This window comes from Anas platyrhynchos, chromosome Z (genome assembly GCF_047663525.1).
Source record: "Anas platyrhynchos isolate ZD024472 breed Pekin duck chromosome Z, IASCAAS_PekinDuck_T2T, whole genome shotgun sequence".
In the NCBI taxonomy this organism is placed as follows: Eukaryota; Metazoa; Chordata; class Aves; order Anseriformes; family Anatidae; genus Anas; species Anas platyrhynchos.
In genome coordinates, this window is record NC_092621.1 from 15,329,767 (window position 1) to 15,354,669 (window position 24,903).

Genomic DNA, 24,903 nt, shown 5'->3' on the forward strand with positions numbered 1-24,903 from the left:
GAGTAAGGCAGTTGCAGTGAACATAAAATTACATGCTTGTATGTTACTATATGTACCTTAGCCATTCGGTTTCTGAAGATGAAACAGCCTTGATCAAGTCAACGACTAATGGGAAAGTTTGAGCCTGCCCTGCTGCAGCATTTCCCTTCTGTCCAATGACTTCCAAGTCACAATGTAGAGTTAATGCCATCTCAGCAGCTTTGCATTGGAGCAACTCACTTGAGTTACAAGGTAAACATCGAGCTGTATACACAGTAAAATGTCTACCTTCCTTCCAGAAAGTGGCTGAGATCTCCTGGGAGATCTCATACACTTCCCAGGCATTCTCTTCAAGCACTAACTTAATTCCGTCTAGCTCTCTCTCTCTCTGTGCAGTTCGGTATGCAGTTCCGGGCACCACAGTACAAAAAGGACATGAAACTACTGGAGAGTGTCCGGTGAAGTGCTGCTAAGATGCTGAAGGGCCTAAAGGGGAAGACGTATGAGGAGCAGCTGAGGTCAATGGGCCTGTTCAGCCTGGAAAAGAGGAGGCTGAGGGGAGACCTCACTGCAGCCTACAGCTTCCTCACAACGGGGATTGGAGGGGACGACCTATTCTCGTTAGTTGCCAGTGATAGGACCCAAGGGAATGGTGTCAAGCTGCAACAGGGGAGGTTCAGGCTGGACATCAGGAAGAGGTTCTTCACTGAGAGGGTGGTTGCACACTGGAATAGGCTCTCCAGGGACACAGTCACTGCACTATGCCTGTCGGAGTTTAAGAAGCATTTGGACTGTGCACTTAGTCACATGGTCTGAATTTTTTGGGTAGACCTGTGTGGTGCCAGGAGTTGGATTCGATGATCCTTGTGTGTCCCTTCCAAGTTGGGATATTCTGTGATTCCGTGGTTCTCTCCCTGGGGAAGAGGTTCCTGCCTGCATACCCAGTGCAGCACCTTGTCCTGCCTGCCTTGAGATCTGCCTTTCAGATACTACCTGAAAACACCATGAATAGTTTTGCAAAGATGGGACTTTTTCCCAGCACTAGGTCATCATTTGAATACTGTTTTGTAGAACTTTTGACATGTTTGGTCCGTCTCATCCTCTTCAGTTTTTTACTTTTTATTATGTGTGTGGGGGAGGTACTGAGGAGGTGAAATGGACACAGATCATGACATCCCAATTAAGAGTTGCATCTGATCTTTGTTTGGAAGCAAAGAAGTCTTGGACGGGCTCTATCTTATAATTCAGTGTTGTAATCCTTTCATTTGCCACAGAGGTTAGAGTAAACAAGTTTGTTTCTGAAAAGAACTTATCTCTGGAAAAAAAAAAAAAAAAAGCCTCACCTATACAGTTTATTCCTGTGAATCTATGTTCTCCTTTTGCTGAAGTTGACATGTTTCCAAGAATCATTGCAAATGTGGCTGCTTGCCATTTCAACATCCAGCTCGTTACCTTGTGTGTGGTACTGCCTCTTTTTCACACGTAATGAAGCGTCAGAGCCAAGTGCAGAGATAACTGGCTTCGTGCTTGTGTGGCTTGTTCTCAACTACAGCGTTGCAGATAAACAGTGTCGCTGCATGGAGTCTGTGCTATCAGCACTTGCTACCAAGAGTGAAACAAAATGTTCTGAGTACAATTAGGTAATCAGAAATTAGGACATTTCCCTCGTGTTGCCCATAAAGTAGCTGAGATCTTTTCTACTGTTGAGCAGGATTTCAAAATATTTTGGAAAGACTACTGGAATAATTTCCCCTTTGCTTTTGTAGTAGGATTCTGACTTTGTCACATGGAGATGATTTCCACTTGCTAATATCCTACCAAGTGTTTGGAAAGAGGAATTTGTCAGTAGTCCTTGTTAGCTCATTTCAGTCAACAGCTGCCTTAGACTTTACAGCTTTGTTTCAGTCTAAGCTGTCCCTTTATTTTTGAAAAACACAATTGTGGCTCACAGGTCAATTAGTCTCTGTGAAATTAAGAGATCTTTTGAAAATTCACAATTAAATCACCTTAGGACTCCTTATTGAATTACATAAAAGTGTAACCTCATAAAATGTGAGCAGGCTGTTTCTGAAAAGTGGGTTATAAGAACTTGATTGTGTATATTATGGGGTAAAAAGTAAAGCCTTACCATGTATGAACCTCTCCACTAATTTTGTTCCATGGTATATATCAATGGAACTAATTGAAGATTTCACTTCAGCTAACAATATATAGAAGGATTTTTTAAGCCTAATTAGTATTTCATGTAATTCTTGTTTTGCAAGGAAAATTCCTTCATTTATTGTCAAATGTTAGTTTAATTTTGCTCTATATTCAGTTTAAGGATTTTCTCATCTGGTATTTTTTTGTTATTGTTGCTTTTTTTTTTTTAACATAGTTACAGAGGTGTCAGCCTTTTACACATTGCACTGTCCTTTTAATGAAAAAGGCAGTGTTACTTTCTTAAAACTAGCAGTTTATGAGTTTCTACACTGTAGTTTATTCGCTAATATATTAGGAGTGAGATACTACTCATCCAAACCCTGTTTGTGATAATTCTGATTTTCCTTCAAGGCTGGCTGATTTACACTGAAATGTACATTGAAAATGAGTCTTGATCAGTCTTCCTGACTTCCTTTTGCCATTTGAATCTGTGTTCATCTGCTTTAATGTCAAGGTTAGCATAGGGTGCTGCTGCTTGGCAAGCCCCCAGTGACAAAGGGGGTTTCAGGCAGCCGTCGCTGTTTGAGTGAGAAGCCCAGGTGCACCTCGCAGTGCCATTGTGGAGGCTGCCCAGCTGGTGGCCTTTCCCAAGACCGCCTTCCATAAAGAAGGACAGTGCCAAGGCAACTATACTTAAAATTATGTTATGTCATCTCCCCACCACTGTGACCTTCATCGTTCCAGAGCTCATGGTTTCTCTGTTTCCCCTTATTTTGCATAGGTGCTGGGATGGCTGGAGAAGGTCGCACTTCGCAGCTGAGCTGAGGGAGGCGTGAAGCATCATCCATCCCCTGCTGACATTTGAGGTAGTGTGCTAACTTTTATCTTAACTGCAGGAGACTTCATGGTGAATGTTGGGTAAGCAGAGTGATCAATAGAGCCCTGTAGTGCTCTGCAGGCAATCCTCACAATTTCTCTATTTCATTCCTACAGAGGACAATAATGCTGTAAGAATTCTGAATGAGATTCCAATCATTATCTTATGGCATACCCCCCAAAACAGAAATATTTGAATTAAGGCTATCAAATTCCATCCAGCTGTAAGTTGATGGCTTCATTTTTTGCTGAACTCCAGTGGCCGGCATTTGAGACAAAGGGCTTAGTAACTGATAGAAGCACTTCAAAGCCATTTTTCCATGTCAGAGAAAAATTATTTTACTGTGTTTTCATGAAACACTTTTCATTCATGAAGTTAACTAAAATATTAGTTGCTTAGTTTTTTGAATGCAGAATATTAAAACTAATGGGATAACATTCTGTGTTTTTCCAGGGAGAGTGAGCTTGGAAATGCATATTGGAATATAGTAGATAGAAAGTCTTAGTTTAAATGACTCTTAAATGGGATCCAGAATGAATTCAAGTAGTTATTCTTGTTCATATCTGGAGTGCATGTCTGGCAATTTGATCAAATTACAGTAGGGGTAAATCTGAATCAAACGTCATAAAAATACACTGTGGGTACAGGTTCCAGGCTCATGATTGCTTAGGCTGTGGAATTGGAAAGCTGTTATCTAGAGTTAAATGATTACATACTGCTTTACTGCTGCTATCTGTGTGCAATAACAGTTTTATGAGGCTTAATTGGTTATTCCTGTGTAAGTGTACACAAATGTAATGTTACTAAAAAGAATAGAAATTCTTTGGCTGTGATACACTAGGTAGAACTTGCCACACTATGTCCATATTTTTAATGTTTCTAAAATTAGATGGTTGAACTCTAGATGCCTTCATTGTACCATGAATCTGTGCTTAAGAGACTTTTCTAAGGTTATACTAAAAAAGTAAAAAGGTCAGAATAGTGAAAAGTTGTTTGTGAAAATGTAACATGGGCATAATTTACCATCATAAGGAACCTCCGCAAACCAAACCTTCCTTGTGGTGGTTACTGTGCCTTCTCCTATTAAGATGAGCACCCTTGAAAGTCATTTATGAATGACTTCTCTCATTTTACAGCTGAAGCATGGCAATACAACCATACAGAAAGCTGTTCTCTGCTCTTTTTCTGGCTTTTTGTGCTGAGCAAGCTGGTTGTTCCCTAGCTAAGCTGCCTGGTCTTTGTTCCCCTACAAGCAGCAGTACAAGGAGTGTGTCTCGCTCTTGGAGTGCCCAGCTTGGACACAGTCTCTGGACTCACTTCTGAGCACCACCACTGGCTCACTCTGTGGTTCTGCCACCTTGTTTAACCTCGTTGTGTTTCTGTTTCCTATTTGTAAATGGAGGCTAATAAGCCTTAACTTTCAGGAAGGACCAAAGCACACTGATCCTCAGGAAACGCTGTTACTCACACAGCGTGTATCGCATTTGATCCAATATTAACACCACGTTACCAAGGGAGAGTTCAAACCATTTGCATTTAAGTGTGACCGTGCGCTTGGAAATTTATAGTGGATCCTTGGGTGGTAAAAATCATTTCTGTGGCGCTTTCTCGCTTGGTATTTTCCACTAACTAGTCTAGTCTAACTAGACAGAAAACATTTTGGCACAGGGAACGGGAACTAGCTTACTCCAAGGATAAGGGAGGGGAGATTATGCTGGCCAGATATCTTGAAAATTGCATACCTGTAATTTATACTATCTATGCCAAGTTAGTTTTAGATTAAGAATTGAAATGTGATAGCTGTTCTCATGTAGATCAAATAAGAGCCAAATCTTTATATATTTACTTTGTAATACGGATTTGACAGTACCAGCTCAATTATCTGGAGGCAAGTTTACTTCTCAGCTCTTGGTGAAATTGAGACATTTAATGCATTATGCACAGTGGGAAATGTTCATCTGCACATTTTCTAGACTGAGATTAATAAAGTGTTCTGCTCTGAATAAGGATTTTGTTTATCCTAAATGAATGTGTTGCATTCTTTCCTAAAAATTAAAAATTAAACAGATGCCTTGTTATTTCAAGTCTGGGATACTGAAAGTGACCCATAGATGTGGCGAGAGTAAGTTGTGCCTCATTGACATTTACAGCCCCAATGGAAGATAACACGAGGCACAGCTTTAAATAGATTTTGAGAGTGCTGGTAGTTCTGCTGAATATGCTGGAAAAAATTTTAATATCTGGCCAAAGGTAGCAGAGATGTTTGTAAAATAACTGCTCTAAAATATTCCAGTAAGTGGCATTTCTTTAGCTATTAACACTTACCAGCAACCAGGTCAGCACACTTCTGTCTTTTAAACAAAGCTCTGCTAAGTTGCTTGCATACAACTTAGGGAGTAGGAAACCATTCATGGTGCCATGAGTGCCTGAGAAAAGCTAAGGGTATGGAAATAAAATTGGCTGTTCTGTGCCTCCACAGTCTGGAAAAACTTACAGGCATACAGGGCTTCTCCTTGTCAATGGCCTTTTAACTGCAGGGAAGAGCTTGCCTAAGCTGAGAATGTCAGTTTGTGCATGTTATGTTGACAACAAGTGTATCCAGCAGTTTAATACCAACAAGATGTAATACTTTGCTAATCAGGCAACTTATCTGGTGACGTTAGGCTGCCACAAACTAGCCACCATCTGTGGATCATGTCTGCTAGTTTTTGACTGGGATCAAACCCAGATCAGAAGTGTTATTAGTAGACAAAAAATACATACATGCTTAATTACAGAAAAGGAAAACCATCTTATTGTTTAGCTTTATGGTTATTCTTCATACCTTCGCTTTATCAGTTCATCATACAATCTGAAGTGTTTGCTTTTTACCAGTTAGTGATACAGTCATCAGTAGGACAATTTAATTTGATGTTAAATAAATTGAATTAAGTTCTGCTGCTGTTGAGTCATGTGGTACTGCAGATCTGAAATCAAAGTTAAGATTCAGTTTGAATAAGTCTGGCAAAGTCAAGCATTATATCCTGGCAAATGGCTACAGGCAGTCATATTTCATTGACTAATATGCCTAAAATAGAAAGGAAAGTAAGAATGTAAGTATGAAAATATACTGCACAAAATATTTACTTGTTGTTGTTGTTTTAGTAAAGAGAATACTCTGCACTCCTTGGTAGCCACTTTTATTCTGACTCGTGGCTGCTCAGATTGAATTCTGGGTACAATATCTCATACATACGCCATTTAGGAATTATTTGTGAAAAGCAGATTATCCAGGCTAAATGTGCTACACTGAACCAGTGAGAAGAATCAGGTAAATCTGTGGAAACCTATTCTCCCAGACACTACTTTGTGTGCTTTAAAAATACACACCAGCAAATCGGGTCTTACCCTTTAGATACCACTCTAGGGTTTATTATGTATGACTAGTAAAAATACATCAGTATGGTCCAATCTTTGCTGAAGCATTTTGTAAGCATGGATTTTGGAAAGGCTAGTCTCAATATTGCCTTTTAGCTGCAGCTGATCTCCTGTTAGCTGAGCAGCAGCAGACTGTTCTGCCCCATCCACCCTCTGTGCCCCTCTCCCACGGGAGGCAACTATTCCCTTTCACCACACTTTTAAGCAATTCTCCTCCTTCCATGTTTTTCCTTAATGAAGGCAGTTGTCCTTCTTTTTCCATTGCCAGCAGAGGTCAAGAAATAGGATAAAGGAAAAGAGGGGAGCAAGGGGCTGCTCCTGGAAAAGCAGCAGCTCCTGGTATCTCCCTGCAGCTATGACAGAAAAAACAGGGGGGTTGGTGCAGCCTTCATGGCTTTAAAAAACATTTCTCATCTCTTCCAGGCACAGGTGGCAAAAGCTGAATAGCATCTTTACTTGGGCAAGACCTGCTTTATTAACTACACACCATAAATAAAAACCTACTTAGAGAATCCAATTTTCCATACAGAAGGAAAAGCTAGTCCTCGTTTTCAGATGTACCACCATCTCCATTAATTTGTGCTACAGCCTAGTAACATCTGCTTGTTACCATATCAGATGACTTTCAGTCACACCAGTAAATTAAATGTACTATTCCCATCAGGACAGATTCTTCTTGGAAAAAGAAAAATAGCTTTCAGGTTGTTTCAAATAAGCTAGTTGCTTAAAAAAATCACACACCACGTTACAAGTTTCCTACCGCTATGATACTTCATATGGCATGATACTTCAACAGTTCAGTCTCAAATCTGTTCTTTAGATCTTTTATCAAATATGCTTACAAGTATACCTAGCACCATTGATAGCAAGATGTAGAATAAGTATCCGTATCACTGAATGTGAGCCCTGTGCATATTTGAATTATTTGAGACTTGAAATCTAACAAAACCGTTTTCTCTAATATGGAGAAAAAAAGACACAGAGAAATTAAAACACAATTACAAGCTCTTCACAACTTCTACATTCTGAGGACATTCCTATTCTGTAAGGGTACAGCTGTTGGATACCTCCCTACCAGCTGAACTATTCAGGGGAAACCTGGCTGACCCACAGTGTGTGCTTTTCTGTGAGATTTGTCTGAGATTGGAGGAAAGCCTGCTTGCCAAGGGAAAAATAAACTCAGTTCCAAGCCAGCCAAAAGCAGGCCCTTCTTAGCCAAGAAACTAATTTATAGACCACCGAGTAATCCTGCAATTAATTGTTCTCTGCAACCCATAGAACAGCTGACATCTGGATTCACTTTCTAAGCTCTGAAAGGACCACAGAATTTGAGGGGCTTGGGACTTCAACATGTGGTTAAAGCACCCAGTACCAATTTATATTCAGAGCTGGCTGAGAATATGGCTGATAAGCTCTCCAAAATCTTTGCAGGCTATCGCTTATACAATCTGTGAAAGCAGGAGCAGGAAAATATCTTATTTGAATGAACTATACTGAGTCATTATTCTTTATAGGATACAAGTCTAGTCACCTGTTCGCAGTTCTGGTTGCTGAAGAGAAACTTGTGTGCAGTAAGTGAACGAAAAATCAGCACTGATTTATACATCATGGCAATTCAAAACTTGAAGCTCCATCCACTGCAGTATTCTTCAGTATTAGTAATGTTGGCAAAATGATCATCTATGGAAGTGTGACTTACCTAAGGCCACGCTGTAGTGTGTAGTAGTACCTATGAGCAGTCAGTCAGACTCATAATGCTCGTTGTGATTGCTGTTGCTTCCATGTGATTCAGGTGTGATTGCTAAGTGTCATACGTACTTTGGGAGCAGATGCTATCTTTAATGATTTCTAAACAAACAGAAAGGATCTATGAGCTTACATGGTAAGGTGTTTCTAAAATGGAAGCCTTTTATTGCTCAAAATTAAGTTCTCTGTGATATCGAGAACCACAAAAGGGACCGTCAAACTCTTTCCCTTCCATGCAGGAGGTTTCCACACATGATCATGCTGGTGAGACTAAAAGCTGCAGCTTAGTCTGCAGGGCCAGCAGTTGAGTACGGTGGTTCCTGATCCGCTGATTAAAAGGGAGACCCAGTTGCTTGGACTTCCGTTGACCATCTCATGTGAATGCACTCTCACTGCCTGTTTCAGCGTGGCAGTGGCTACAGAGGCATGGCTGCTGTTCAGACTTCAGATGAGTTAATTGCCATCTTAGGCCAGGAGGGTGCCCAGTAGGATTGTACAAAGCTCTTTGTGGATACAGTGCAATGTCCTCACCCGTAGTCTGCTCATTTTTATTGTACTATGTGTGTAACGTGAGTCCAGAGATCTAGCTTGGTGTGGGATTTATTTTTGTGGATAGCCCTCATGAAATAGGTATGAGCATGAGCAGTAGTTCTGGTAGTAGCGGATGAAGGATCTGGCTCTCAGTAGCCCCTCGAGGCAGGTATCTCCCAAAGCCTGTCTGTGAACACCTATTTCTTTCTGGTCCTTTGTAAAATAACAATAACTGGAATGCAGAAAGGTGAATACTCTTCTCTGTTTTCTTTAAAAAAAATAATTAAAAAAAAAGTTGTATCTGCTCCAAAGTTTCACTTTCTTAATGACAGTTTGTACCGTGTTGGTCTTCCTGCAGGGGAGGTGGGGAGTCTTCACGTCAGTGAAAACAGACATGCTCTCATGTGCCAGCCAGCTTGCCTTGCAGAGTATCCCTTTTTAGCTGATGAGTGCAGAGTTCGTCTCTTTTATCTGTGATGTCCAAAAACAAAGGTTACAGTGCAGAGCTGTGACTATTAATCACTGACATTTGAGAAGTGGTAAACATGGAGGGGGAGGTTTACATCAACTGCACTCTTCAATGCACTCTGGCAGGTAAATCATTGCACACGGCTGCAGTCCATGCCTTACTCTGCTGCAGGACTGTGGTTTAGATGCAGGCAAGCCACTTCTCCCAGTGTCTCCATTCCCCTGTCTATAGACGCATCATGACCCTGACCCCCACTGTAGACTGTGTATGGAGAACACTGTCTGAAAGCACTGAAAGATCTCTTTACAAATAGATACAGTAAATTGGCTTAAAAATTGGTATCCCTATTTCTATTGCTTATTTGCAGACATGCCTTAAATTTTTTATTAATTGAGTTTTCTTAGAGAAAATGTTGGGCATTGGCTCTGACTCAGCTCTTTCAGTTTCAAATGTGAATTTTTAGTTGCAAGCTGCCATCATCCACTTCTGTCATATTCGCCTTCCATGTAGCACTGTGCTAGCTGCAGGTTGCCACTTAGAAGATTAACTGAATGAATTCCATTCACTAAACCAGTGACTGTTAAGTGGGTTGCTAAATAGAGATTATCAGGCATGGCTGTTCAGTTTATTGCCCTTAAATGTCATGCTGACATGCTCCCTGCCTCAGCAATCCACTTGTCTCCACTTTCTTAATAATACTGTCATCCCAAACTCACTCTCCAACCTGTGCTGGTCCCCGGTCACAAATCCTCTGACTTCTCCAAAGGAGGGGGACAAAAAATTTTCTTCAAGGCTTCCCATACTTCTTTCTCATCCAGTCTTTTTGTCTTCTACTCACCTTCTTCCTGCAGTGGAACCTCCCCTCATCATGAGGTGGCAAGTAATCAGCTGAAAAAACATTTTCAAATTTCAGCTGAGCAAAACGCAAGTATGTCTGTGTGCATATGTGTATATTCAGTGTATGCAAGTGCACACGTAGACACAAAACCACATACACATACATACAAACTCTTCTGTTCCTTATAAGGAATTATTTCATGTCCTGTGCTAATGAAAATGCCTCAAATAATGCCAGTGATAAAATTGAAAATATGATCTAGAATAAAAGTTGGTTGAAGTTCTTAGAAGATTACAGGACCCAGTACGTCCTGTACACTGACTTGAGTAAATTCACATAATGATATGAGCTGATTTCACTCTCTGCTTTGAAATACTGGATGCACTGATCTTGGAAAAATCTCCAATTAAGTATACAGTGATTTAACAGCATACATCCTAAGTTCTTGGTTTAAAAGGTGTCTTTGATAGCTGTATCATAAAAATGTGTATCAGAAGTGTTTGATTTGTTATAAAAGTTCTAGACATCCTGTTTGGATGTATGTTTGGTTGTAAATAAAAATGGATGTGTTTGTAAACCATTGATGATGGACATGGTCTGTTTTGGTATGTGAGATGCTTCATCAAAGCATACTTTAAACTTCATAGTCAGATTTTATAATTTCCAGATCTTACCACTGGAATTGGAGGGAGAATTTAATTGGCTTTTTAAAACTTTATAAAAGGTTTGGACAGCAATTCACCAGTTATTACTTAACTAATTAAAATTTGTTTGACAATGCTGCATGTAAAAATACAAAATAGTCTTTTCCCCATGCTGGTATCATTTAGTCTCTCATAACTATGCGTTGACTTAGACAATTAAGAATTAAGGATCTAGCTCAAGATTTTCTATACGGCTATGCAAAGTGTTCTGTGTGTGTGTGTGTGTGTGTGTGTGTGTGTTCAATGCAGTAAGCTGGTTTTTGGTGAATACACACAGGTTATGTGTTCAGATTTGTGTGCCCCTGAAGCACCACATCTGTGGAGAATAGTCGCACAACAGTATTGATATGATCTTAGACATGAGACATGGAAAGCAGTTGCAGTCATGGTGGTTCTCATTACAAGAAAACTTCTTAAACAGAGAATTTTACTTTATATTGTTCTGAAGAATAGTTTTGTTGAAAAGATGCAAATTGATTTTCTAACTCAACATCAGCTTAAACCATAGTTAAAGTAAATGTAAATTAAATCAATATAAACCATACTTTAAACTGATACGAACTTCAGGACACACAAAGCTGCACCAGTTTAAATGCACTGCTTATTGCTATGCCTTCAGTCGAGTTTATTAATCTTTACATGTTCACCAATGATTTGTAGAGAAAGTTGTTGGCAGTGTGTGAGGTGTGAAAGTTCTCCTGCTCGTTTCAGCAGATAACCAATGTGAATATGTGAGTACTTTTGCATCATGAGTGGTCACCCAGAAATCCTGTTCATGTCCTTTGTCTGTCTTTTACCAGCTTCCATTTAATCCAGTATTTAAATCAAAGACTTCCTTAATGCCTTACAGGCTTTGTTATGTAGTCTTTAATCTGATTAGCAGTACATGAATAATTTAGCATGCAACTGAACCATGTAATTCATTTGTCCCATAGTAATGAACTGTTAAGTAGTTCCATTAGTCTAGGATAAATACCAGAGTCTTTAACTTAAATTTTACAGCTTTTTGAAAATGTTTTCCTTGAATGAGAAACATTTTTGTATAAATACAATTAAAATTGAACTCGTTGCTCCCAGATGTCCTGAAATTACTCTTTGACATCTGAAAGGCAAGTTTGGATTCAAGATGATTAACACAAACTGAGGATGCTTGCTTGGCTATAACCAAACCCCATTTCACCTAAGGTCAGCAGGAGCTGCATTGTGTATATCAGTTTCTCTTACAGCACCCGTCTCTGTCCGTGATCAGTTGATCCTGTTACAGAAAAGTGCAAGAGATGAGATATGTATTTCTAACAAGTGTGCTGAAGCTGGCTTTAGTAACTGGCTGTAATTGCCCAGATGTTAGCTACTACGCTTATCGTTTAATGCAAATACTAGCATGCAGAAGAGGGCTTGCAAGAAAATACTAACTAGAACAGTGTAATTGGCCTGCTGTATGGTGACAATCAGTAGCACATACAAGAAAGTGCTTTAATATTAAGCATGTAAATAATCCTGTCAATTCCAACCCAAACTCCCAGTAATGCCACATGGGTTGCTTGCCAGCATCATTCCCATGTTCACAGTCTTCATCATTTCTGCAAAGTGCTAAGAGCTCTGGTTGCATTAGGGAAATCACTTAGCCATGTTCTTGTGTTAAATATATATATTTACCTGCTTAAAATCAGATGTCTATAACTGCTTTGCTGGATTGGGTCTAGACTACTGCGCCCTGCTGGGATTTAAACTTTACTGATAGCTGAAAAGCTCATAGCTGACACTGAAAAGCTACTTGTTTTTTGTACACTAGCACAAAATTGTTTTACAGCACTGGGAATATCATTTAATTTCTTTATGTAAATTGAGAATAATTACCTTAGTCAAATGTTTTTCTTTCAGAAGAGGCAATTTTTTAGCACAGATTTCTAGGGGGTTGGTTCTAGATGCAGATTCAGACATTTCTTTTCCTTTCTTGTTACAATATTTGACATTAAGTTGATGTGATACATTTCTTTAAACAAACAATATACTTTTTGCTCAGAAAAAAAAATTTATTTCCTTTTGCAATTGTACAAATATATATTAAAAAAGGCAAAAAAAAAACCCTGAACTTTGTGTTTTGGTTGTCTGCTATCTTAATAAATAATAATAATAAAACAAAGCCACAGGAAAATTACTGCTGTTGTGGAGGAGAGTGTTTATATAGCCTGAAAAAACTACCACCTTCATACACAGGCTGGGGTGCTCTTCCTTAGTGATACAAGAGCGTGTAAAGCTGGATATCAACTCAAGAATTCACATCAGCATGAATGCAGCTAGATGTCATTTCATTCAGCTGATATGCATCTACTTTGCTGCTTTGTTTTCATTTGGGGGATAAAAAGCAAACAAAGCAGCTTAGACTTGTCCAAGTTGAAAAGTTTCTTTATGTGTGGTAGACAGAAATTTGATTGTATTGGTTCTCTTTCAGCAGATGTCTTCCAAAGGAGGTGACCTACTAGGCTTCAGGTTAATATCCACCCTGTATGTACCTGGTCCATCAGGTTACTGTTGTCAAAGCATAACAGACTGTGTTGTAAATAAAGAATTGATATGCCATATACCACAGCCATCCTGGGACTTCATAGCCCTGTTCTTAGAGTATCCCTTTAGAGCTGCTTTAACCTAAAAGAGCTTTCAGTGCAATCCCAGCACAATGGCTAAACTGCAGATTCATTGAAGGTCTCCTTAACAACATGTAAGAATTGATTATCATTTGGCCTGTTACCAGTTTAATTTTGGTTTAAATCAGAGTAATTATCTGACACATGTGTCCACGAGAAAAAGAAATCAGCTCTGATCAAAGTATTGAAGTTGTCCATTACAATAGAGATATAAGTAAATTAAATCAGGACTTGTTGAAATATATCAAATGTGGTCTTGAAATGGAGCTCTCATATAGTCTGTATTCCAAAACGAAGTTTGTTTAGGTGAAAAAAAAAAAAAAAAAAGGATTTTGGAAATGTGAGCAGTTTTTTTCATAGATTCCATTTCCAACTTGAATACTTCAAAATCTTATAAATGATTTGACTTATGTAGAGCTCTAATTAATAACACAAAATTGCCTCTTTTCCATTCTTTTACTTTTTTAAGGAGATTTACCTCTTAATATTCATCAAATTTGCATGAAGCCATGCATAGTTATTGTAGCCGTGTTCCAGTCCCTCATTCTTTCCCAGCCTTCTGTTTATTTCCTCAGAAATGCACCCCTTATGGGATTTTTATTATTATTATTATCTGTAGTTCATAATTTCTGTTTCTGTGGTGTTATTCCATGTCCTTTTCATATCCTGGCTTACCACACACGCTGGGTGAACGGTGTGTTGTTCATCCCAGCAGAGACGGTTTGTTATTTCTGTTTGTTAACATAGAATCATAGAATCATAGAATATCCTGAGTTGGAAGGGACCCTTAAGGATCATCAAGTCCAACTCTTGACACCGCACAGGTCTACCCAAAAGTTCAGACCATGTGACTAAGTGCACAGTCCAATCTCTTCTTAAATTCAGACAGGCTCGGTGCAGTGACCACTTCCCTGGGGAGCCTGTTCCAGTGTGCAACCACTCTCTCTGTGAAGAACCCCCTCCTGATGTCAAGCCTAAACTTCCCCTGCCTCAGCTTAACCCCGTTCCCGCGGGTCCTGTCGCTGGTGTTAATGGAGAAAAGGTCTCCTGCCTCTCGACACCCCCTTACGAGGAAGTTGTAGACTGCGATGAGGTCTCCCCTCAGCCTCCTCTTCTCCAGGCTGAACAGGCCCAGTGCCCTCAGCCATTCCTCGTACGTCTTCCCCTCCAGGCCTTTCACCATCTTCGTAGCCCTCCTCTGGACACTCTCCAACAGTTTCATGTCCTTTTTATACTGTGGTGCCCAGAACTGCACACAGTACTCGAGGTGAGGCCGCACCAGCGCAGAGTAGAGCGGGACAATCACCTCCCTTGACCTACTAGCGATGCCGTGCTTGATGCACCCCAGGACACGGTTGGCCCTCCTGGCTGCCAGGGCACACTGCTGGCTCATATTCAACTTGCTGTCTACCACGACCCCCAGATCCCTCTCTTCAAGGCTGCTCTCCAGCGTCTCATCGCCCAGTCTGTACGTGCAGCCGGGGTTTCCCCGTCCCAGGTGCAGGACCCGGCACTTGCTCTTATTGAACTTCATGTGGTTGGTGATCGCACAGCTCTCCAACCTATCCAGATCCCTCTGCAAGGCCTTTCCACCCTCATTCGAGTCCACAACTCCTCCAAGTTTGGTGTCATCAGCAAACTTGCTCAAAATACCTTCTATTCCTACATCCAGATCGTTTATAAAAATATTGAAAAGTACCGGCCCTAAAATGGAGCTTTGAGGGACCCCACTGGTGACCGCCCGCCAGCCTGATGCAGCCCCATTCACCATAACCCTTTGGGCCCTGCCCGTTAGCCAATTGCTCACCCATCGTATGATGTTTTTATTTAGCTGTATGGTGGACATTTTGTCCAGTAGGATCCTATGGGAAACCGTGTCAAAAGCCTTGCTGAAGTCCAAAAAAATCACATCCGCTGGTTTCCCTTGGTCCACCATATGGGTGATCTTATCATAAAAGGAAATCAGGTTAGTTAGGCAGGACCTACCCTTCACAAACCCATGCTGGCTGGGACCAATGACTGCTTTGTCCCCCAGGTGCGCCTCAATAAGTTCGAGAACCATCTTCTCCATGATTTTACCAGGCACTGACGTGAGACTGACAGGCCTTTAATTGCTAGGGTCTTCTTTCTGACCCTTCTTGAAAATCGGCACAACATTTGCCAGCTTCCAGTCTACCGGGACCTCTCCAGATTCCCAGGATCGTTGAAAAATAATTGAGAGAGGTTCCGCGATGACGTCCGCCAGCTCTTTCAGCACCCGGGGATGAATCCCATCCGGACCCATGGACTTGTAGGGATCCAGGTGGAGTAGCAAATCCCGCACACGTTCAGGGTCAGTTGGGAGTCTGTCATCCCCACCGTCCCGGTCCTCCAGCTCAGGGCACCCTGGGTCCCGAAGCCCATCATCGGCATTGAAGACAGAGGCAAAGAAGGCGTTAAGCGTCTCTGCTTTGCCTATGTCATTGTCTGTGAGGAGACCTTCCCTATGAAGGAGTGGCCCTATGTATTCTTTAGTCCTCCTTTTTCCATTCACATATCTAAAAAAACCCTTTTTATTTTCTCTCACAGACACAGCCAGCTTCAACTCTAGGTGTGCTTTAGCCACACGAATTTTCTTCCTACAAACACAAACAGCATCCCTGTATTCTTTCCATGACACCTGGCCCTCCTTCCAGTAGCGAAACACTTTCTGTTTCCGCCTAATCTCCATTAGAATGTTCCTGGTCAGCCACGCCGGCCTCCTGCCCCGCCTGCCTGACTTGCGATATTTAGGAATTGCCTGATCTTGTGCTTCTAGGAGGCATCGCTTAAAGAATGACCAGCACTGGTGGACATCGAGACCTTCAAGAGCAGTTTCCCAGGGGACCTTGCTGACTAGTTCCCTGAGCAGCCTGAAGTCCGCTTTCCCCATATCTAGGGATGAGGTTTTGGTGGCACTTTTCCTTCTGTCATCGTAAATTTTGAACTCAACCACTTCATGGTCGCTATGACCGAGGCGGCTACCGATCACCACATCTCCCACCAGACCCTCTCTGTTTTCTAGCAACAGGTCTAGGAGGGCCCCTTTCCTAGTTGGCTCCGTTAGCACCTGCGCCAAGAAGTTATCATCTAGGTGCTTCATGAACCTCCTGGACTTGCTCTTGTCAGCCGTGTGGCACTCCCAGTTAACGTCTGGCAAGTTGAAGTCCCCCATAAGGACAAGGGGAGTTAATCTCGAGGCCTCTCTTAGTTCTGTAAAGAATAATTTATCGGCGCTATCGTCCTGGCCAGGCGGTCTGTAATAGACTCCCACAATGACATCCCCTTTATTCGTTCGTCCCTTGATCCTTACCCAGAGGCTCTCAACTTTGCCATCGCCGACCTGAAGTTCCACACAGTCCAGCCCCTGCTTCACATACATCGCCACCCCACCACCTCGCCTACCCTTCCTGTCCCTCCTGAAGAGCCTGTAACCATCTATCGCAACACCCCAGTCACAGGACTCATCCCACCAGGTTTCACTTATGCCGATGATGTCGTAGTTGCGGGACTGGGCCAGTATCACAGAATCACAGAATTTCTAGGTTGGAAGAGACCTCAAGATCATCGAGTCCAACCTCTAACCTAACACTAACAGTCCCCACTAAACCATATCCCTAAGCTCTACATCTAAACGTCTTTTGAAGACTTCCAGGGATGGTGACTCCACCACCTCCCTGGGCAGCCTGTTCCAATGCCTCACAACCCTTTCAGTAAAGAAGCTCTTCCTAACATCTAACCTAAAACTCCCCTGGCGCAACTTTAGCCCATTCCCCCTCGTCCTGTCACCAGGCACGTGGGAGAACAGGCCAACCCCCACCTCTCTACAGCCTCCTTTAAGGTATCTGTAGAGAGCGGTAAGGTCGCCCCTGAGCCTCCTCTTCTCCATGGTACTTCTAGCTCATCCATTTTATTCCTCATACTCCGTGCGTTCGTGTAGAAGCATTTCAGGTGCATCTCCTTACACTCAGCACCTTATGGATCTAACCGAAGGACCTCACTGGCACACAGCCCCTCTGATTCTAGCGTACCATCCCTTAGGTCTTCACCGGCGTGCCTGGTTTTAGCCCCTTCCCCCTTCGACTCTAGTTTAAAGCCCTATCTATCAGCCCTGCCAACTCCTGACCAAAGATCCTTACCCCTCTCCGAGAGAGGCGCATCCCATCCGGTGCCATCAGGCCTGGTGTAGCATAGACCTTCCCGTGATCAAAGAACCCAAAGTTCTGCCGGTCACACCAGTCTCGAAGCCACGAGTTTATGTGAACAGCACACCTTTCAGCTTCAATCCCCCCTATCGGAAGGACAGAGGCAAACACAACCTGCGCCCCTGATCCTCTAAGTAGTCGCCCCAAATCCCTAAAGTCTCTTTTGATTGCCTTCGGACTTCTCGTTGCTACTTCATCGCTACCAGCCTGAAAGACCAGTAGCGGGTAGTAGTCAGTGGGCCGTACCAGGCGCTTGACTTTCTTGGCAAAGTCTCTCACCCGAGCCCCAGGGAGGCAGCAGACTTCCCTACGGGTAGGGTCAGGCCGACAAATAGGGCCCTCTGTTCCCCTAAGGATAGAGTCTCCCACAACAATCACCCTCCTGTCTTTCTTGGTGGAGGCAGTCCTGAGGAGTGGAGTCGACCTCCTCGCCCTAGGCATCCTCCTGGGAACACTTGCTACCTCTTCCTCAGTTGCTGGTCTCTCAAGCTCCAGGGCCTCAAACCTGTTTCGTAAGGGCACCTGGGAAGGTGGGGCTGGAAGGGGAGGGCATCGCCTGCCGTGTCGAGCAGGGACCTGTCTCCATTCCTCCTCAACTCCCAGGTCCCCTCCCTCTGCCCGACGGTGACAGGGCAGGGGGTCCACCCCCATTTGGAGTGTCTCACGTCAATACCTCTCCTTGAGGCCCTGCAGGGAGTTACTCCACAAGTCTATCTCCCGCTCACACTCCCTGATGGCCCTCAACCTCTCCACCTCCTCCTTGAGCTCCGCCACCATGCGGATCAGGTCATCCACCTGCTCGCACCTCACGCACGCAGTGTCTCTGCCTCCCACCGATGGCAGCAGCAGGCTCTGACACTCCCTGCATCCGGTGACCTGAACCGCTGCATTCTTTAACGGGCAGTCGGTCTGGGTGTATACCGACCTCCTGGAGAGCGCACCGTGCCTGGTGGACACCATTATCGCCTAGCTAACGGCTGTCAAGAGGTGTTCGTGTGGGCAGGCGGTTGCTCTCCGCCCTTCCTGCGCGAACTGACGTGCCACGCCCTGGTCGCCGCGCTCCTGGTCGCTCGCGCTCCCTAGGGGCTGCTTTTGAACGGCTGGGGAGGGGGTGGCTGCGCCTTCGCCTCGTCAGGCTCCCTCACGAGGGCTGCCGGGTCCTGGCGGCTCCCTGAAGTAGGCTTGATGCCGGAAAATTAGCCCTGCCTGGCCCGATCCCAACATGGACGAGTATATAGCACTGACAAGGACTCTATAAAAAACAGGCATTCATCCAAGTGCTGCTGATGACTCAATCAAGCTGTAATATCAGCAAGCAAGCAAAGAAGTCTTTAGGTCTGTGGCAGCTTTAGATTGTGCTGATTTGAAAGGCTATAACTCATTTCATCTGCAGAATGACTCTGTCCTGTTGGCATTTAGTGAAATGAGGGTAAGCAGGCAAAGTGATTTCAGCTATGCATATTGAGCCAAACCTGTGTGAAATATGTTATGCAAGCACAGAAAGATTTTCTCTTTGTGTCACTGATCTTGCCATGAGATAGCTTGTAAGGAATGTACACGCTGCAAAAAAAGAAAGGTTCTTCCCCAAAAAAATTCTGCAAGGGTATGTACATACATATTTTGTATTTGATTAAACATGCTTTAGAGTGGTGCAGAGCTTGAGAGGCTGGACTTGCATGCCCTTCTCCTCAGCACTCATTCCTACTTGATGATGGCTGTATTTATGTGCGTTTGCATGCGCTGCAAGCTCTTGTGTCCTTGCCTGTTTGTGATTGATGGAATGATGAAAGGTAGAAATATAAAGAAAAAAAATATTACATCTTCTCGGATTAGTCCTTCACTCAGTAATGTTGTTCAGTTTGCAGCAGAGAAGCCACCTTTGGTTCTGGAATAGTTGCACATGTGTTATTTGGCAAGCAAAGTGAAACTGAAGGAGGTTACAGGGGAAAAAAAAAATCTCATGTTTGGAGTACTTGGAGTCCAGTGAGTTAATGGAGATGGCAAAAGCAAGAATTCCTTCTTAGGCATAATTTAATGAAGTGTAATATCCTTCTCTTTCCTTCAGGTCCTGTCAGGTTCAGGACCCATCTAAATGTAAAGATCTCGCTTCAAACAACAGTTTTGTTTATAAGCAAAACTCTTTATGATTTGCTTCGAGTGTCAACATAGTTGTTTGTCCAGAGTAGATGCAAACCACTCAGTAGGCTGTAACTAAACAATTTATTTTTTCATGGGTTTTCTTAGCCTGGTTTCCCCTGTCTGTGCTGACTGTGTTCACGTCCCACTGGAGAGATGTGTTTAAATTCACTTGTGATTGACCTTACTCCAACACTGCTATAGAAAAGGGCCAGGAATTTTTCTATCCTTTTATAACTCCTGGCTCCCTTTCTCCACTGAAGCAATTAGCCTGAGCTGACCTCTAGCCAAATGTTCCTGTGGTCAAGTTTCAGCTGCCTTGAGGACAGTCAGCTGTTGTAATTATTTTTCTGGTTTTAGCTCTCTTCGTTCTTACGAACTGCAGGAGTTGGGCAAGACACAGACTATTATTCTTTAGAATAGCAGGTATTAAAGACACTGAAACGTCTTGTTCTGCTCGATAACGGGAACTTTATTAGTGGTATTTGTCTTTCATACAGATGCAGGGAGGCAGAGATTACTAGATTGTGAAAGGTCAGGTTTATCCTAAAGCAGATCAGAGGAGAAAAGCTGTCTCTCACTAGGTTAACACTGCAGCCTCTGAACAATGCTGTTCTTGTGAGCTTGCACAAGTGTTACAGAGGAACAAGAGCAGGCTGTTGCAAACCACACATGTGAGAACTTCGTGCAAGGTGGTCGTCTAATGGTGAAGCAGATGGTGCTCCAGAGGAATCTTCTGTCTGAAATTTTGTTCTGTACCGCCAAAATCAGTATCATGGTGGGGCAGCTCCTGTTGTGCTGCAGATTTTCTCCCACGAGCCTACAGCTGTGGGAGCTCTTTGTAAATGTGCTGGGTGCAGAGAGGCGACAGAGACCCTGGTGCTTCACACAGCATGCAGAGCTCCTTCTGCCTTGGGTGGGGGGGGGGACCTTGAGCACGAGCCCTGTCCCACGGGCTCTGGGTTTGAGCTCCAAGGGAAGAAGCACAGTTTGCCTTTTCCAGGTCCTGTTGTACAAAGTGGGCAGTGTGGCCCTTCTGTATTTTCACATGAGAGCAGCCACCATGTTTGACGTCAGTCTTGTCTGTACTGGGTATGTTCAGACTACACCTGTTGGCTTTTTCTGTTACAATTTATTACAATTATTTGTTAAAATAAATGTTTATGCATTGATTTCAACTGGAACAATTTCCTGATGGCGTTCGCTGCAGCAGGTATGTAAACAAGACCGCCAGCACACGAGGAAGAGCAGTGCTGGAGCAGGATTGTTTTTATCTGCAGCAGCAAGGCCATACTGAGGTTTAACGTGATAGTTGACCTCTGGGATATATTTCCAGACTCCTGGGTTAGTGCTCCATCTGTCAAACCACTTCTCCTTGCAGGAAGCTGAGATAAGTGCTCGTCCCAGCACACGAAGGGGACTGCCCTGCCTGTGGTGGCTGCGCCTGGGAGACGATCCCGTTCTCAGCACGGTGCTGCTCGGCGCGGTGTGCTTGTAACAACCTCTGCTCACAGATGTGCTGTGAATGACCGACTGTGCTGATCATTTTGCATGGAGAACTCCCAGGAGGGTTGTGTTACTTTTTTTTCATGTCATGTCATTAAGCAGGAAGAGGTAGGAAAGTTTGGAGAAGAGCAAAATGAGCAGAGGTTGATGGACAGGAGAGAGCAGGCAGGTGTGATCAGAGGCAAGCATGGGATGTCTGGGTGTTAACAGCGCAGAGGGCAGAGCAGAGTTGTAAATAGTGATGTGCTCAGGGCTGTGAAAGAGAGAACAAAACTTCAGGGAGAAAGTGGAGAGGCTGTAAGGGGTGGGGGATGTCTGATAGGGCATGAGCTGTCTAAGAGGAGGGGAACTGGCAAGTACAGTGAAGCATTTCTGTAGAAGATTTATTAATAAGAAACAATAAGAATCCTCTAAACATAAGTACAGACAGAGTTGGGGGAACAATTGAGCTAGCTGAAAACATCACTGTTCTGGGATGAACCTCATGCTGTGCCAGTGTAGCTCCTCTCTACGAACAGGATCACTGCCCTGTAGTTGCTTTGTAAACTTCTTCCCAGCTCTGTGCTGCTCTCCAGCAGCTGCAGCCTTTCGCTGCTCCTCGGTTCTGCTCCGCAGGCTCCCACACCAGCCCTAATCCTTCACGAGCACACATCCAGCCCTGCCATACAGCTCCCTTCCTCCCTGCCCACAGGAGGACAGGCTGCTGCCTTCGGGCAGAGCCACGTCTGCTCGCACAGGGTGAGTGCTGCAGCCAGGCAGCCCTGCAGCAGCCCCTCTCCAGTGGGAAGCATCCTGGGTTAGGCTCCGCAGGGTGGTCCGGATACATCCTCCCTGTGCTGGGCATGAAACTGAAGAATTACTGAGCGGTTGTGTTAATGAGGATGTGAGAAATATCTTCAGATTTTCAAGTTTTATTCTAAACTGCGTGAATGAGGAATCTGGAGTTTGTAATAATTGTGGTGTGGTTTTTTTTGAAGCGAGTCAATCTGTTCTCTTGGTGAGAAAATTAAGAGGGAAATATCTTTTAAGTTTAATGTTAAGTTTTCCATATTCAGCCTGCTTGTGTTTTACAGTTGCTGACTAAATTCACACCTTTTTGTGAATTTGTTCACAAAATTCGCAAAAAATGTGAATTTTTTTGCTCGCTCAAGGAGGACTGTTTCAATAGCCAGATTTTTCAGCATTGGTCATGTTAATCGGTAGCACCCACTTAAGAGGTTGTTGCTCTGTAGTGGGTTAGGTGGCTTGGACACTGCTGATATATTCTGTCAGATGGAGACAGAAAATGTCCAACTGAAAGCACTTCAGTGTAGAATCAAGGTTTGCTGTACCCCTTTACAGTCATATGTAAAAGTGCTACCCTAGCACATATCCCAGGTCCTGCCCTTCCCCACTGTCTCCAGATGCTAATGGTAACAGCACAAGCAACATAGCATCCCTCACACAGGGTTGCAGGTTGTGATGAGGTTGAGGCACAGGTAAATTAGGGAGAAGGAGGAACGTGCTTTCTGGGGAGGTTGCAAAGGCTTGTTGGGTTGAGGACTGTCCGTGTGGTGTGCTGCATGGACATGCCTGAAGGTGCCTTCTCAGCAGTGAAACGCTGACAGATTTTCAGCACCAGACATCTCCCGTGGCAGACTCCTAAGCACAGCGCTGCAGAGCAGGGCACCAAAGCACGTGCTTGCAGCTGTGTGGGAAGCCAGGAGGAATAGACCAGAGAATTAGCCTGGGTTACTTGTTGCCTACAGCTGCTGCAGCATTTATCCTCTGCTCGCTCCTCCCGTTTTTACTGCATGTAGTTGTAGACTCAGAAAGCATTGTACATGTCCTGCAAAGACGAGCACAGCTTCAGGAATATGCAAGCTGGAAAGGCAGTCATCGTGTCTTTGTTCCCTAAGAGAGAGGTTTTTCTTTCCTACTTTCACATTTAAACTAGGCTAGTCATTGGGATCCACTCCCCACAGGCTGCTTTGGAGGGGAGTGTGGTTACTTGGTTACTTCCTGGAAGCAAGCTAGAAATTGACAATACTGATTTTTTTCCTCTGTATTAAATGAACTAGAGATCCCTGAGCTAGTCTTCGTATAAAAATACTACACGCTATCTGTCCCAGGCAGCAGAATGATGATGTGACTATATGAGGCAATAAACCGTAAACTAAATATGCTTCTAGTTTAAATTTAATCAGAAGTTCAATAAAAATAGATAATAGTTTGTGTCGTGTACCTGTAATAATGTTAGTTTATAAATAAAGTCTCTTGTTGTCCTTTATTATTACAGAATTAGAGTTATGGATCTTCGGCATCTGCTGTTTACTTTGGCGCTGGTCTGTGCAAATGACTCACTTTCTTCAAGTGATGGTAAGTTTTATGGTAACCTTTCTGTGCCTTTGTATGTGTATAGCTTTATATAAGGAGTATTTTTATATTATATGCGTCAGGACTGTTGAAAGGTCCTTGATTGTGGTAAGATAGGTGCAAAATGTGAAAAATATGTCAGCTAGTCTTACTGTGAAGAGAGTGGATAATGTTGAGGCTATATGTTGCAGAATAAATGTGAGTTTTGTAGACTGCATTGTGTGCGTGGTATGTAATCAGACCAGATCAATGCTGGTGTTAAATGTTGAGATGCACTCCTCTAAGGTACCAAAGTTATGAAAGAATTGCATGAGGTTAATTTTTTGTGGAAACTTTTCCTTTCCTTAATGAGTCTATTTAGTATATTTCTATGGTAAATGTAGAACTATTTGGAAGTATAAAGGAAGGACTTCAGGGCTTCACATACTTGGTCTGAGGCCAGTATGAATAAGTTTCATAAGAAATACACTTAGAAATTCTTAAGTAGAGGTTATAAAAGGGATTTGAAAAGAACATGTAACCTCAGACAGCCAGATGGCTGTGGGTAGCCAGCAGAAAACCTCTTAGCTAGGCGAAGCTCTGTTCAGGGTTTGCATCCACTGAATGTGCCTTTGGCTTTCCACAGTTCATCCCCTTCTCATCCTAATTCACCTCAATTTTTCCACTTGTAAATTAAATGTAGGGCTGGAAATTACTCCCTCTAGCTGAGCTTTCTCTGATGCTTTCTGTTTCTGCAACCAGCAATGATCCAGAGACATTTCTGTGTCACCCAGAGGCCTGCCTTGACCCTGTTTGGTCCTTTGGGATGGGTCTTTTACTCATTTAGAACAAAAAGTTCCTGTTAACTTCATTGGGAGTTTTATGTTGTGTCAGACAGATCCGCTTACACGGATTATGATCTGCTCCTGTAAACAAATACAAAACCTAGTCTGCTCAGTCTTATTCTGGCTTTTGGAGAGAACAGTGAGTTTTCCATAATTACTAATCTTACACAAACGTGTTGCCTCTTCTCCCAGGACTGCAGAGCAGCATCACTAGAGTGGTTCCTGAAGCAGGTGCCCCTCCTGACCTTCTGACCAAAACCAATGCAAGCAGGGAAAGTCACAGAGGGCAGCTGGCTGAGTGATTTGGAAAAAAGTGGGGTGGAAACAGCTTCCACAGAATGCTGTAAACAGACTGATAAAATTTTCAGTGAAAATTTCTCACGTCTCAGTTTATTTTTTTTCTTCACTCAGTGGCTCCAGTCCTACCTAAGTAGGACAAAATGCAAATTAAATACATACAGAGTTGCAAGGCGTACTTTGTGAGCCCTTCTGCTGTTAACTTTGGAATATG

General features: G+C 43.2%; 1 protein-coding gene across 1 annotated transcript in view; it reads left to right on the forward strand.

Annotated features, from left to right (window-relative positions):
• Positions 1–2,902: 2,902 nt before the first annotated feature.
• GHR (growth hormone receptor) overlaps positions 2,903–24,903 on the forward strand; it is a gene marked incomplete at its 5' end in the record, with an annotated part of 90,979 nt that continues 68,978 nt past the window's right edge. Inside the window, 2 exon segments of the mRNA NM_001310347.1 lie at positions 2,903–2,987; positions 23,492–23,571. Of these exon segments, the coding sequence (NP_001297276.1) occupies positions 23,502–23,571 (70 nt within the window).